General features: G+C 37.2%; 1 protein-coding gene across 3 annotated transcripts; it reads right to left on the reverse strand.

The window, feature by feature from the left end:
* LOC113090029 (zinc finger protein 501-like) lies at positions 1-12,352 on the reverse strand. 3 transcript variants are annotated; one of them, XM_026256145.1, is made up of 5 exons: positions 12,293-12,352; positions 11,980-12,209; positions 6,205-7,338; positions 4,076-5,377; positions 1-113 (listed from the first exon to the last, which is right to left on the reverse strand). In XM_026256145.1, the coding sequence occupies exons 2-5, from the start codon at positions 12,134-12,136 to the stop codon at positions 31-33; spliced, it is 2,676 nt and encodes an 891-aa protein (XP_026111930.1). In that variant the 5' UTR covers positions 12,137-12,209; positions 12,293-12,352; the 3' UTR covers positions 1-30. The 3 variants fall into 3 exon arrangements, with proteins under 3 accessions (XP_026111930.1, XP_026111929.1, XP_026111931.1); XM_026256144.1 differs by having other exon boundaries at positions 11,980-12,345; XM_026256146.1 differs by lacking the exon at positions 4,076-5,377 and having other exon boundaries at positions 7-113; positions 11,980-12,345.
* Positions 12,353-16,138: the final 3,786 nt, after the last annotated feature.

The raw sequence follows: 16,138 nt of genomic DNA on the forward strand, positions 1-16,138 counted from the left end.
CTTTTCTTTCCGTTTGGTTTGAGAGCAACTCTAAATTTTGTCTCCAGTTTTGACTTGATTTTTCTCCTCGAGTTCACTTGATTCTTTATTCTCCTCGGTTTCTTCGATCAGCTCTGAAATAAAAGTAAATAAATGGTTTATTTTCAGTATCTTGTAAAAAGCTGGAGAAATGTGAAAATAACAGTGAACCCTGATGTAACAGTGCAGGGTACACACCACAAGATAATCAAGCTGATCTGGGGCTGATATTCCCCTTCCAACAATCCTATAGTGTCCCGATTATATAATTTGTACATCGAAAAACTTAGAATGGTACATTTAGTAAGAGTAAAATATATCAGAAAACAATTTTTAATTTCAATATATAAAACAAACATAGAAATGGAGGACTAATAAGTGAATAAGTGCTCCAATGCTGCGATCTACTGATTATAGTTGTCATTTTATGTTTGTTTGTTTTTATGTTTTTTTTTTTTTTGCATTAGTGTTTGTTTACCACAAACTGTATTTTGACATACATTTTGTTTTGTAAAAATGTGCTTACATTTCTCTCCTAAAAGGTTGTACAAATCCTGATGTAATAACATTGGATAATTTCTACCACAACATTTATAGATAGTGTTACTGCTTCTGGGTTTCTGTGTCAGTGCTGTTTTATCTGATCATAACTGTATACTGTACTGTGTATTAACCGTGAGATGATATCAACATTGGTTCTTGAGTAAACCTGTTCTGAACCTGGTCCAGTTTGCTTGCATTGCTCTCAATTATTGGTCCAATCTGCTTAACGGTCCATGCTGTACATCACAAACGAGTAGCGCGGTTCTGTTTAGTTTGTGTTTGATGTTTCTCATATGAAACAGAAATGATCTCTCTTTTGAGTTGGGAATATTTTCCAAAATGCAGTTGCAGTCTTGAGCCCAGCAGTGGAAAGTAGACAATAGTGTTAAAGAATCTTCAAATTATTATTTTAAAAAATATTATAGAGAAAAACCCCATGTTTCAATAGGGAGACCTATTAAATATGTTTGATCAATCCCCCCCCCCTTAATGCTTTTTGTATTATACAGAATGCATTACAGTAAAGACACATTTTTTAATAAGAATAATAAAAACAATTTATTCTATTTGATTTCCTTTCCTTGCAGATAGTTTCTGAAGATTTTTTCAAAAGTTTCTTGAATAAAATTTAATGGAGACATCAAATGTCAAGCTGTTGTGGTCATTACTTGTATCTGTTTTAGACATTACTATCCATCACAGTGTTGACAAGTCCACGGTTTTCCCACTTGAAACGCGGTTAATTTGGGCTAGTTTTGAATAATGGCAACCCTTTCTGGCAAGCAGGTAACATTATTACTAACAGAGCAGACTCATAGAAAAATACATTGGCATCATGTATTTAAGATAAAATAATCACTTCATCTGATGTTTAAGTGAATATAATAGCCGACAGCCTTACTTACTTGAGTTCCATGATGTCATATGTGCGTTAGTTTAATGAGCCTTTTCTTTGAACAGATATAAACCTCAGTTACTGTGCGCTCTTGAAAAGAGTTTCATCATTTTGATTGTAGTAACAGAACGAGACACACAGTTTGATTGCTGAATAGAGGATGACTGACAGCCGCAACGAGAGAAGAGTTTCTGTGAACTTGAATTTAATGACTTCAATATTAATATGTAACTCACATTGAACTGTGAAACAGCTTCAGAACACTTGAAATATGTTCTCGAAAATGTTTTGGTGCTTTATAATGTTTTTGTGCCTTCCGTGTGGCTCAACAATAACACAATAGTAGGCTTTATACACAGTATCGGACTTGGATCGGTCTCGTCTGTCCGATACCCAATCTGCAAAAAATGCCAGGATCGGAGCCGATACCAATCCCGAGTATCGGAATGATGCATCCCTAATAAAAAGCATATAGTGCTGGACGATATGGCTAAATTTATATCACAATATATTTCTTAATTTTGGTCAATATGATATATTTCCAATATCGATATGAACACTATTTTAAAAAAGCCTCGTAAAAACATTTACATTTAATCATTTAGCAGACGCTTTAATCCAAAGCGACTTACAAATGAGAACAATAGAAGCAATCAGACCAACAAGAGAACAAAAGAATTCAAGTGCCATGACAAGCCTCAGTTAGTCTAGTACAGAACACGTAGCCAGGTTTTTTTTTTTTTAAGAATATGATAGACAAGAAAAGAAATGGTAAGTACTAGTATTAGTTGGTTAAGTGCTGGCTAAAGAGATGAGTCTTTAGATTTTTTTTGAAAATGAGTAAAGTCTTTTTGTACTAATTGAGATTGGGAGGTCATTCCACCAGCTGGCCACAGTCCAGGAAAAGGTCCGTGAGAGGGATTTTGAACTTCTTTGGGATGGCACCACAAAACGTCGTTCACTTGCAGAGCACAAACTTCTGGAGGGAACATAAGATTTAACCATTGAGTTTAGGTATGTTGGTGCCGTGCCAGTGGTCGTCTTGTAGGCAAGCATTAGTACCTTGAATATGATGAATATGATGCAAGCGGCTACTGGTAGCCAGTGTAACCTGATGAGGAGAGGAGTAACGTGAGCTTTTTTTGGCTCATTGAAGACAACCCTCGCTGCTGCATTCTGGATCAGTTGCAGAGGCTTGAAAGTACATGAAGGAAGGCCCACCAGGAGAGCATTACAATAGTCCAGTCTGGAGACAACCAGAGCTCGGACAAGAAGTCGGGCGGCTTGCTCTGACAGGAAGGGTCTAATCTTCCTAATGTTGTATAAGGCAAATCTGCAGGACTGGGTCGTTGTAGCAATGTGATCTGTGTAGCTTAACTGATGATCCATCACAACTCCTAGGTTTCTGGCTGTCCTGGAAGGAGTTATGGTTGATGAACCCAGCTGTATAGAGAAGTTGTGATGAAACGATGGGTTAGCTGGAACCACCAGCAGTTCTGTTTTAGTAAGGTTGAGCTGAAGGTGATTGTCATTCATCCAGCTAGAAATGTCACTCAGACAGGCTGAAATATAAGTGGGTCATCTGGTTGGAATGAGAAGTACAGTTGAGTGTCATCAACGTAGCGGTGATAAGAAAAGCCATGCTTTTGAATGACAGATCCTAATGACGTCATGTAGATGGAGAAGAGAAAAGGTCCAAGTACCGAGCCTTGAGGAACCCCAGTAGCAAGGTGGTGTGACTTAGAAACTTCACCACTCCAAGACACCCTGAAGAATCTATCAGAGGTAGGACTTAAACCACAGGAGTGCAGTTTCAGAGATGCCCATCTTTCTGTGGATTGACAGGAGAATCTGGTGATTAACAGTGTCAAAAGCAGCAGACAGGTCCAGTAAGATGAGTACTGAGGATTTTGAAGCTGCTCTTGCCAGTCGCAGGGCTTCAGTAAATGAGAGCAGGACAGTCTCATTTGAGTAGCCACTTTTCAAGCCAAATTGGTTGCTGTTCAGGAGGTTGTTCTGTACAAGGAACATAGAGAGCTGGTTGAACACAGCTCGCTCAAGTGTCTTTGCGAATGAATGGAAGAAGGTATACCGGTCTGTAGTTTTCTAGAAGTGCTGGCATTAGAGATGGTTACTGCCAAGAATGTCCACAACAGATGTCTGTGCATACAAACTTATGCAAAATGAATTTGCCAAGTGTATGACATCTCATTTAAAACCATATAATATTTTATTATATATAATATATATATATATATTTTGTATTTAGGAAATACAAAAATATATTACAAACAATAAATGTGAAATCACTGTCAAATAATAATTTCAGACTCACCTAATTAATATTAGTACCTTTAACCTGAAACTATAGGCTAAAATACACTACCAGTCAAAAGTTTTTGAACAGTAAGATTTTTTAAATTTATTTTTTATTATCTTCTAAAAATCAAAGTTTATTTGATCCAAAATACAGCAAGAACAGCAACATTTTGAAATAGGTTTAATACTAACATAATATATTTAGAAATGTTTTAAAATGTAATTTATTTCTGTGATTTCAAAGCTATATTTTAGCATTTTTCTATTCAGCAAATCAGCATATGAATCTTGAATACTTACTGTGAATGTTTTTTGTATGTCTGTGTAGAGCAGATGAATTATTGAAACACTTCCCGCATGTAGTGCAGTGATACGGTTTCTCTCCAGTGTGGATCCTCTCGTGTTTTATCAGATTTGATGACACACTGAATCTCTTGAAACAGTGTGAACACTCATAAGGTTTTTCTCCAGTGTGAATCCTCTGGTGCAGTTTTAAACACTTTGCTGTAGTAAAAGTATTTTCACACTCGAAGCACATGTACTCTCTCACAGCAGCATGTATTTTCTGGTGCACGTTTAAATATTGTAAACATGAAAATCTCTTTCCACACAAATGACATGAATGTGGCTTCTCCTTTGTATGAACTCTCAGGTGATTCTTCAGATCTGAAGCCCTCAAAAATGTTTTGTTGCATTCATCACATGAGTACGGTTTCTCTCCAGTGTGGATGTTTCTGTGATCATTAAGGGTTGATAACTGCATGAAACTCTGTCCACAAAGATTACATGTGTACAGTTTCTCTCCAGTATGAAGTCTCATATGTACCCTAAGGCTTCCTTTTTGTGTGAAACTCTTCCCGCACTGATCACATGAGTACGGTTTCTCTCCAGTGTGGATTTTCATGTGGCTCTTAAGATGTGCTGATTGTGTGAATCTCTTCCCGCACTGATCACAAGTGAATGGCTTCTCTCCAGTATGAACCTTCATATGCTCTGTAAGTTGTCCTGTTTGTGCAAAACTCTTTCCGCACTGATCACATGTGAACAGTTTCTCTCCAGTGTGGATCCTCTCATGTATTTTCAGATGTGTTGAATCTCTGAATCTCTTGTCACAGTGTGAACACTTATAAGGTTTTTCTCCAGTGTGAATCATCTGGTGCTGTTTTAAACTGCCTGCTGTAGTAAAAGTCTTTTCACACTCAGAGCACACATACTCTCTCACACCAGTATGCATTTTCTGATGAACTTTAAAATGTATTGGCTGTGAAAAACTCTTTCCTGACAAGCTACATGAATGTGCCTTGTCCGGTGTATGAACTCTCAGGTGTTTCTTCAGAACTGAAGCCCTCAAAAATATTTGACCGCACTGATCACATGAGTACAGTTTCTCTCCAGTGTGGATCTTCATGTGAAGCTCTAAACTTGTTTTGGATGTCAGTCTCTTTCCACACTGAGTGCAGGTAAAAGATTTCTTGGCTCTTATTTTCTTTAAATCTTTCTGTCTGGTTTGAGAGCAACTCGAATGTTTTTCTCCTGTTTCAACATGATTTTTCTCCTCAACTTCACGCAGTTCTTCATTATCCACATTTTCTTCAATCAACTCTGGAATAAAAGTAAAAAAATTTAATTTTAAGTAACTTTTAATTGTTTAAATCATTCTTATATTCTGTTTTACTGCTCAAAAATCATTTATTATTATTATATTGAAAACAGCTGAATAACTTTTTCAGGTTTATTTGATGAATATAAAGTTCAGAAGAACAGCATTTATATGAAATGGAAATGGTAACATTATGAATGTAGTTCTGCTCAATTTAAAGCATCCTTGCTAAAAAAATAAAATAAAATTAAAATTAAAAAAGAAATCATACGGACTCAAAAGTTTTTTAAATGGAATAGTGTATGTTACAAAGGCTTTTTATTACAGATAAAGGCTGATCTTTGGATTTTTCTATTCGGCAAAGAATCCTGAAAAACAAAAATTTACTCAACAGTTTAAATATGGATAATCAGCATATCGCCATATAAAAATGATTTATGGATCATGTGACACTGAAAACTGGAGTAATGATGCTGCAAATTCAGCTTTGATCTCAGGAATATACTACATTTTAAAATAAAGCCGTTATTATAAATAGTAAAAAAAAAAAAAATACTGTGAATGTATAATACTATGAAAATATTTTAAACGTTTTGCTGTACTTTGGATCAAATAAATGTAGGCTTGGTGAGCAGATTAATTATTTAAAAGCAAGACATAAAAAAAAAAAACTTTTAAAACCTTTACAAATCTTACGATTAAAAAACTTTTTACTGGTAGTGTAAGCTGATTATTCTTAGAGATTGAAACAAATGTGTTTTAGCAGTATAAAGTGTATGAAAAGTGCTCTGAGTTGCTGCAGAGGAAAAAAACCTTGCTAGATACTTACTGTGAATTTTTTTTGTATGTCTGTGTAGAGCAGATGAATGTTTGAAACTCTTCCCACATTCAGTGCAGTGATACGGTTTCTCTCCAGTGTGGATCCTCTCATGTGTTTTCAGATTTGATGACACACTGAATCTCTTGTCACAGTGTGAACACTTGTAAGGTTTCTCTCCAGTGTGAATCCTATGGTGCAGTTTTAAACACCTTGCTGTAGTAAAAGTATTTTCACACTCGAAGCACATGTACTCTCTCACAGCAGCATGTATTTTCTGGTGCAGTGTTAAATATTGTAAACATGAAAAACTCTTTCCACACAAATGACATGAATGTGGCTTCTCCTTTGTATGAACTCTCAGGTGATTCTTCAGATCTGAAGCCCTCAAAAATGTTTTGTCACATTCATCACATGAGTACAGTTTCTCTCCAGTGTGGATTTTCATGTGGCTTTTAAGGTTTGATGATTGTGTGAATCTCTTCCCACACTGATCACAAGTGAATGGCTTCTCTCCAGTATGAACCTTCATATGCTCTCTAAGTTGTCCTGTTTGTGCAAAACTCTTCCCGCACTGATCACATGTGAACAGTTTTTCTCCAGTGTGGATCCTCTCATGTATTTTCAGATGTGTTAAATCTCTGAATCTCTTTTCACAGTGTGAACACTTATAAGGTTTTTCTCCAGTGTGAATCATCTGGTGCTGTTTTAAACTGCTTGCTGTAGTAAAAGTCTTTTCACACTCAAAGCACATGTACTCTCTCACACCAGTATGCATTTTCTGATGAACTTTAAAATGTATTGGCTGTGAAAAACTATTTCCTGACAAGCTACACGAATGTGGCTTGTCCAGTGTATGAACTCTCAGGTGTTTCTTCAGATCAGAAGCCCTCAAAAATATTTGCCCGCACTGATCACATGAGCAAAGTATTGCTCCAGTGTGGATCTTCATGTGACGCTCAAGACTTGTTTTGGATGTCAAACTCTTTCCACACTGAGGACAGGTGAAAGATTTCTTGGCTTTTATTTTCTTTAAATCTTTCTGTTTGGTTTGAGAGCAACTCAAATGTTTTTCTCCTGTTTCGACATGATTTTTTTCCTCAACTTCACGCAGTTCTTCATTATCCACATTTTCTTCAATAAACTCTGAAATTAAAGTAAAAATGGTTAATTTTATTAGAGACTTCTATCCATGTTAGACTGTTAACGACGACGACGAACAAAAGAGAGAGTGTGAACACTGTGTGTGCTCAGGCAATGCCTTTCTCAGTAGTGTTGGGCAAAATGGTCATTTTTTTAATTGCGTGAGAGAGAGAGAGCCTATGGAATCACCAATAATCGAAAAAATATGTTTTCAAACATATTGATAAACTAACGTTAAATATAAAAATACTGTATTTAAAACAGCTAGTTCATATATAGTCGTACGCAACTGTCATATCACGCGTCCTGTGACAAATCTGCCGCATCTACGCATGGAAGTTATCAGTCAAAATGTTCTGCAAAATCAGTCAACGGTTAATTAATTTAAAGTCCAGCAGTTTAACACTAATATTGGACATAATCGAACATGTTAAATATAAAGTATTCAAAACAGGTAAGTTCATATATTTGGAGTAAAGCTGAATTGAACTGATGCGAGGTGTGACTTATTTATCAAAATTAATTTGACATGAACCAAGAGAAAGGAACCAAGAGAAAACATTACCGTCTACAGCCGCAAGAGGGCGCTCTGTGTTTTCAGTGGTAAGCTACAGGAGCACCGAGCAGCATCAGAGCAGTATTACACATCTTCTGAACAAGTACAAACCTCCCGAACAAAAACACACATGAACAAGATGGAGAAACGGTCATGATTCGCACACACATAAGGGGTGACGATAAGGGGAAGTGAGACCCCCCCCCCCCGCAAAGGAGCAGCTGAGCGGATGACAAAGAAGCCCACCAGGGCGTAGCAGAGGACCACCACAACGGAGTCGATGGCACAGGAGAGCAAGTCTGGTCAGGTAAGACTGAAACATGAACAGGTTAAGGGTGGCCTCCATGGCCATGATGAGATGGTAGATGGCCTCCATGGCCATGACAGGGCAGGCGTTGAGTTCATAGGTGGCCTCAATAGCCGTGACGAGAGGGTAGATGGCCTCACTCAGAAGGTTCTGCAGCAGTTGCCATCACATCTAGAGGTTCCACAGCCATAACGGTCTCCTTGACAGCAATAAAACAGGCTGAGAGAGCATTGTTGGGTACAACAGACAGGATGTGACGAGGCTCTGGAAGTTCAGCTGAGACGTGACCAGGCTCTGGAAGAACGGTAGTGATTTGACTGGTAAAGACCAACCATGACTTGACCCTGTTAACGGAGATCAGCTGTGACTTGACCTTGTTCACGGAGATCAACGGTGACTTGACTTGATTCATGAGGTTTAACTGTGGTTTTACTTTACTCATGGGTGTTGACCTGACTCTGGACCATCAATGGCGATCTGACTAGACTCTGGGAAATCAACTGGGACCTGAGTCAACGCTCTGGGCTGACAGCCATCTTGTGCATTGGTGCTGGGCTGGCAGCCATCTTGTGCAGTGGCTCTGGGTTGGCGGCCATCTTGTGCAGTGGCACTGGGCTAGCGGCCATCTTGTTAGGAGACACAGGTGTAGAATCGGCCATCTTGTCTGGAGACACAGGTGTGGCTGGTGTATCCCATAAACCACAATGGTGTAAGGCCTCCAGCCCCTTCATCTCCCAACGAGGCAAAGGGTCATGCAGGCAGTGATTAAATAAGTACTTTAATGCCTCATCGTTATATTCTAGCCCTACCATCATGGTCCAAAATAGGGGTGCGCCGATCAAGATCGGCCAATCATTAATGTGCATCTCGTCAGTAAAGCTGGTTCTCTAATCAGCGGTAAATGGCATCAGGTGCGTGATTTCACATAGAGCAGCTGTTACTACACAGAGCCGTTGTTAATAGAGAAGATGCGCAAATAAATGGTGGATTTGTGCAGCTAGTCAGTTAACAACAGCTCTGTGTAGTGACAGCTGTTAACTGACGAGATGTGCATTTGATCGGCCGATCTTGATTGGTGCATCCCTAGTCCAAAACACCTGAGTCAGACCACCCACCTCACACCCTCCTTGACGAAGGGCTGCCAAGCTCTGGAGTCTCCTCCTTCGCTTGTTCATGGTTGCTGAGGGGACCGGATACGAATTCCCACACTGCTGAATCTAGGTTGGATGGAGTCCTTTTGTCACACAAACAGGTAGATTCAAATGCAGTTCATTTAGGGCAATCAAAAAATCATAATCCAGTCAGGCAAAAGGTCAATATCCAGAAAAGCAGTCCAAAACATGAAACACGACAAACACCAGGGAACACAAAAAAAGCAGGGTGACATAAACCAAGGACTCCATGACAATGACAGAAACAAGCAGGGTATATATGGAAAGGTGCAAACAATGTGAGTGGGAACAGCTGTGTGCAATGAAGTTATTAGTCCAGATAAGGGCTTGAGTGTAATGCAGTACTGAAGTGGGGTGACGATAATGGGAAATGAGACCTCTTAGAAGCTTAGGAGATATTGATTGAAGCAAATTACCAGATTTATGCTTTGATAGTCATACTGAATATTATCCAGATGTAGTTTTTGACTAAAATATTATGTATTTTTATGAAACCTTTATATTCAAGTGTTGATAAAAAAAGAATGCTTTAAACTAGAATAAAACTGATTTTTTGTTTAAAATAAGAGGCTCTGGGCTTTATTTTTGCTGTATTGCATATTCAAATGTTCATACAGCAAAATATACTGAAGTCTATTCAATTGAGTAAAAATCATCAAAATTACTGGCGGTGGCTGGCAACTTTTTTCTAAAATGCTAGCGGGAAAAGAGTTAATTGATCATTTAACAGTGATTCAAAGACTTTTGCAAAGAGCACCAATTTGGAAATAGGGCGATAGTTATTTGGGTCTGCAGGATCTCACCTTTAATAATAGAATAACCATTGCTGATTTCCACAGTTTTGGTATTTTGTTGGAGGTGAGACTTAAATTAAATACATGGCTATAGGTTCTGCTACAAGATCAGCTGCCAATCATAGGAAGTAAGGCTCAATTTGATCAATTCCTGGTGATTTTTTAGTGTCTACATTTCTCTAGTGCTTTATGAACTTGTGCAGTAATCGGCATAAAATTAAATAAATACAAAGTGCTGCTTTGAGTGTGTAAATAAATAAGAAACAACAATGGAGTGTCTTTAAAAGCCCTCTATAGCGCAGAACAACTTACTTACAGATTTAATCTTAAAGTTGACAGTTTAACAGCTGAGCCCCAATTTCAAAATGTCACTGTGGAACTAGTAAGAAAGGAAAGTCTGAATGTCCACTGAGGAAAGTGTTATATTTGTCGTAAAGTCAATTTCCTATCTATATGATTTCTGTTGACAGCGTTGCTAAGTGCATTTGTTAGCTGCGTTGTTGTTGAAAGTAAAAATAAATTCCATTTACCGAAAATTTTTTTCAATGTAAATATAAATATTTACTGAATAATCTTATTGAATAAACAACAAAAACAGTTGCTAGGCAGTCCAGTCAACCGTACAAAGTAGGGATGCTCGATTCACCTTTTTTGACTCTGATACCGATTCTGATACCTAGGGTTCAGTTCTGGCCGATACAGATACCGATCCGATACCAGTTTTCTTTTCCCTATTTAAATAAATGTAGAATTTATATATCTCTGTGTGTGAAAATGATAATCATTACCACAATCTACTGGATACAGACTACTTCATTATAAAGAAAAATAAACAAATATGAAAAAAATATAGGCCTATGTGATTAGCACAGGTGGAGTGCACTCAAGTTTATAAACACTATGGTATAAATACAGCTGACTTACCTAATCCATTGACGGTTTATCTAGACATTTTTGTTCATGTAAAATATACCTCATTATCATGTTCTAGACTTGTAATATTATATTTATATAATATAATTATATAATGCCCCTATTATATAGTGGCAGTTAATTCTCCATGGTATTGAATATTAATATTTTTCAAAGTATCGTATCCAAGTTAGAAAGTCCAGTATTGTGACAACACTAATATATGTTTAATATATTTATTAGGCTGATTTCCTGGAGGAAGACTACAGTTACTTCAGGATTAAATTGAGGCTTAAATTAAACCTACCAGGAAGCAGCAGGTTTAACCTCAATTTAACATTGACTTTTCCAGTCTTTATGTATCAAAATGATTGGCACCCTTGGTAGATATGAACAAATAAGCCTGTGAAAGTATATGTCAAGATTTTTTTATTCCAAAAAGTAAATTGTATTAATTTTCATATTTTCACAACCTTCTTTGATCATATTTTCTTAGGGTGCCAATATAATTCAGACCATCTCTCTCTCTCTCTCTCTCTCTCTCTCTCTCTCTCGCGCGCGCGCGCTATAAACAGCTGCTTTATGTATAACATAATACAAAATAATTATCATGTTGCAAAACTGACAACAACAGCCGAGTGGATGAATTTATGCAATAATTAATTAAAAAGAGATTTCTAGGCATTCCTTTTCTTTTATTTGACACCTGATGTGTTTAGTTTACTTTGCTTACTTTGTTTTATATAAGTGTTTTTTTTATTATTATTAATTTTTTTTTTTTTTTTGCAGTATTTTTCCCACTGCTATTGTTTCTTTGGATTTGCTTCTCAGTTGCTTTTCTTTGTTCATTCCATCTTTTATAGGCAAACATTCATTAAAGATAAATGAAGAATAAACACCAACCTCCTTGATCCTGTTTTATTCTCCAGGTTTCTGGTTCCTCTTGTTTTATTATCCAGGTTTCTGGTTCCTCTTCATTTAATCTGCAGGTTTCTGGTTCCTCGTGTTTTATTCTCCAGATTTCTGGTTCACTCATGTTCTCCTCTTTAACAAACACCATATTCACAGAAACAGATCTCAGTTCAGATAATACTCCTCCAGATATTCCCGCTTGATTCAAAATCTAGTCACGACTGTGAGGATAAAAATATTAAAGGCATTTGCTGACTTGATTGAAAAACTGTATTTTTATATTTACCGAAGCAACATTTCTAACCTATTGTATTAATAATCACCACGACAAAACAACATTGAGCACAGTGAAACTAATCTTCTTCTTCTGCGGTTTAATGGTGTTTCGCAAACAAATTGATGTGTTTTGGCGCGACCCGCTGGACTGGAGAGTGAAGCAGTAAGAGAAGGAAAATAATACGGGAGAAATTACTTTGTGCGCTTTTGGGTGTGCCTTTTTTAAGCCTATCTGCAAAACTAAATTTAAAAGGAATTTAAATTATAGACTCGCGTGATATTTGATCAACATCAACAGTCTTCGTGTGTGAGGATTAGAAGAGAAAAACGAGCCAATTTATTAGACAAATATTTCATTGAAAATTACACAAAATTTCATTGAGTTTTAGCATGGAAATTAAGATAAATGAAAACTCATGATATTGATAGATAAGATGTAGCCTTACAATAAAACGAACTAAATCCAAAATATTAATCTTTTGAGCTGCAGGTCCCACATGGATGGATTGCACTGAAAGTGAAAGTGAAAGTGAAAGTGAAGTGACATTCAGCCAAGTATGGTGACCCATACTCAGAATTTGTGCTCTGCATTTAACCCATCCGAAATGCACACACACAGAGCAGTGAACACACACACACACACACTGTGAGCACACACCCGGAGCAGTGGGCAGCCATTTATGCTGCGGCGCCCGGGGAGCAGTTGGGGGTTCGATGCCTTGCTCAAGGGCACCTAAGTCGTGGTATTGAAGGTGGAGAGAGAACTGTACATGCACTCCCCCCACCCACAATTCCGTCCGGCCCGGGACTAGAACCCACAACCCTTTGATTGGGAGTCCAACCCTCTAACCATTAGGCCACGACTTCTGGATTGCACTATATCCTCCAACATCAGAAGAAACAGGGACTTATGCAAGGATCTTCTTTGTGGACTTCAGCTCCGCTTTCAATAACATCATCCCGGAAACCCTTTAGAACAAACCCACACAGCTCTCTGTAGCCACCACCGTCTGTCAGTGGATCAACAGCTTCCTGACAGACAGACAGCAGCCAGTGAGGCAAAACTCACATCCAGCACCTGCAACATGAGCAACTGAGTTCCTCAGGGCTGCGTTCTCTCCCCAATGCTCTTCTCCCTCTACACCCACGAGGCCACGACTGCCCCTCTAAAAACTCCTCTGTCAAGCTCATGAGGTTTGCAGATGACAACACATTCATGTGACAAGTCTGCTTACAGACAAGAGGTTGAGCAGCTGGCTGTCTGGTGCAGTCTTAACAACCTGGAGCTGAACACACTCAAAACAGTGTAGATGGTAATGGACTTCAGGAGAAACCCCCTGCTCTCCCCCACACACCATCATGAACAGCACTATGATTGCATTGGAGTCATTCAGGTTCCTGAGCACCACTATCTCTCAGTACCTGAAGTGAGACATTCGCATTGACTCCATTGTGAAAAAGGCCCAGCAGAGGTTGTACTTCCTTGGCCAGCTGAAGCAGTTCAACCCGCCTCAGGCACAGATGACACAGTTTAACTCAGCTATTATTGAGTCGGTTCTGTGCTATTCTGTAACTCGATGGTTTGGGTCAGCCAGCAAATCAGATTTAAGAAGACAAATGAGATGGCGACTACTGCACATGACCAATTGGCTCCTTGTTTGTTGTGGTAATCAAATCTGAACTATTTCAAAATGCAGCTTTTCCCAAAGCATTGGGAACTTTTAATAACTCTCCATGCTCCAACTTCTCCCTGATGCTCTGCATGGTCAACTGTCACCTGTATACTAATGCATGCGTATATGCATAGTGTATTGCATAGGCGATGTAGCCTATATTTATAAGAGCCTATAATCATAATAACAGTATTTCATATAGTAACCCATGTGTGCTCTCTGCGTATATCACAATAAAATATTTGCACCAAAGGGGTAAACAAACAAGTTTGTTTCAGTCGAAGCAAACAAGACAGGAGTGAATAGACCCATAGGTTGTGAGGGTGGTGTTGTAGCCTTTTCATCTAGTAAGAATATTAAATTATATAGGTGCATCATTTAAGAATGGAATATGTGTTAAAAAAAATTGGAAATGCATAAAGTTCTGGGAGAAGAATAACTTATTCCCAGATGCATATCTGTACTTATAGATCACTATTTGCGATTAGCGCCTAAACGGTTAATATACGCTTGTTTGCTGTTTGCGTAGACATGTTGTTTATTGTGTTACTTGTTAAAAATGTTCATGCAATATGTTGCATTTAGTTAGTAAACAAAATTCAATGCCAGTCTCTGACATGTGAAACATTGCTAAATATTAACTGTTTTGGGTTTACAGTTTGAGCGCACGTATACACATATAAATGTACAAGATTTCACGGGTAGCAGATATAGTGAAGGGGAAGAAGGGGAAAGGGTAATACATCATTTTAAGATGTCCTTGTTACACGTCACTTGTACTTAGTTTTATAAAAACAATAAAGTATGCCTAATTACAGTTACCCTATCTGTATAGTATGTAGCTACATGTAGTTAATTAATATTATTCAGTCTACTTAAATGTATCATTTACACTGTAACCCAGACAGTAAGCAGTCCAGAATTGCGCAGCGTTTTACTTTTTTTTCTTTTTTTTCTTTTTTTATTAACCAAAAAACAGAAATATACAATAATAAACAGAAATTTACACATTAATGCACAAAAATAAAACATGCCAGAGTGTACAAACCATTGATTGATTCATCAAAAAACTGAATATTCTTTAAAAATATGGCAAGTCTTCCTTGCTTTTTATTTATAATGTTCTCCAAACTGGTGCAGCATAGTATTTTGTCTCCTGAAGAAAGTGAAAAAAATTTGGCTTGGATCCTGACCATTTCTTCTTGTGTATATGAAATTTTCCCAAAATAATAAACAGTTGTACAATAAAATTAAAATTATTATTATTATTGTTGTTTTCATTGGAATAATACATACATATATCAAAATTATTTAATTTAAATATAACATTTGTTTTCCTTCTAATGACATTTTCCACATCCAAAAATGTTTGTGTACTGTATATACAATTACAAAAAAGATGGACAATAGATTATTTTTCCATTGAGCAAAACTCACATGAATAATCAATCTCTAATTTAAATCTCTCTAGCACACTTTTAACTGGATATACGTAAAATGTTAAATGTAACCTCTTTTGCTTTATTATTTAAACAGTATGCTTCAGAAATACACCAAGTTTTTTTTGCAGTTTATATTCCTAAATACATTGGTCCACAACAAGCTTTTAAAACACTTTTAAGCTTTTGTTTCACCAGTTATAATATTCCTAATATGTTTATTTGTACACCTATGTTTCGAAATATCAATATCTCCTATAAACATGCTGCCTTTAACAAATGTTGCCTCAGAGGAATCACTTCCACAAGCTCTTAGAAAATGTATAACTTGTTGAGGTATGGCATCAAGTACAACAGCATACTCTTTTGGCGTTACTGGAAACCCACATTTTTCCAAGAATTCACTATAAGATAAAAAATTACCATTTGAATTTAAGAGTTGTCTAACTAACACAATATTATTATTTTCATACCAACTATTATAGAAGAGAGATCTATTTTTATATTGAATGGACCTATTCTAAATAATGTATTTATTTGTGGATTGCGCAGCATTTCCACAGTGGAACCTGAAGCTCCGCTGTGCATCACTAAAACACGCCTCTCAGGAACAACGTCATGCAACCTCATCACTTCGCCGACAAAGAGAAGTTATCAGAAAACTAATAAGAAATAAATCACTGGAACATGCGCAATCAAAAAAACGAACATGATAAAAGCGGCCGTTTGTTTGCATGCTTTGTTAAATATTTAAATTCAAAA

Source organism: Carassius auratus, unplaced genomic scaffold (genome assembly GCF_003368295.1).
Source record: "Carassius auratus strain Wakin unplaced genomic scaffold, ASM336829v1 scaf_tig00051946, whole genome shotgun sequence".
NCBI lineage: Eukaryota > Metazoa > Chordata > Actinopteri > Cypriniformes > Cyprinidae > Carassius > Carassius auratus.

What these genes read in the sequence shown, in the direction of transcription:
- LOC113090029 (XM_026256145.1), bottom strand. Translation starts at nt 12,136, where the DNA reads ATGGTGTTTGTTAAAGAGGAGAACATGAGTGAACCAGAAATCTGGAGA. An exon ending in ACATACAAAAAAAATTCACA is followed by an intron (nt 5,378 to 6,204) that starts GTAAGTATCTAG and finishes CTTTTATTCCAG; the next exon opens with AGTTGATTGAAGAAAATGTG. An exon ending in ACATACAAAAAACATTCACA is followed by an intron (nt 114 to 4,075) that starts GTAAGTATTCAA and finishes CTTTTATTTCAG; the next exon opens with AGCTGATCGAAGAAACCGAG.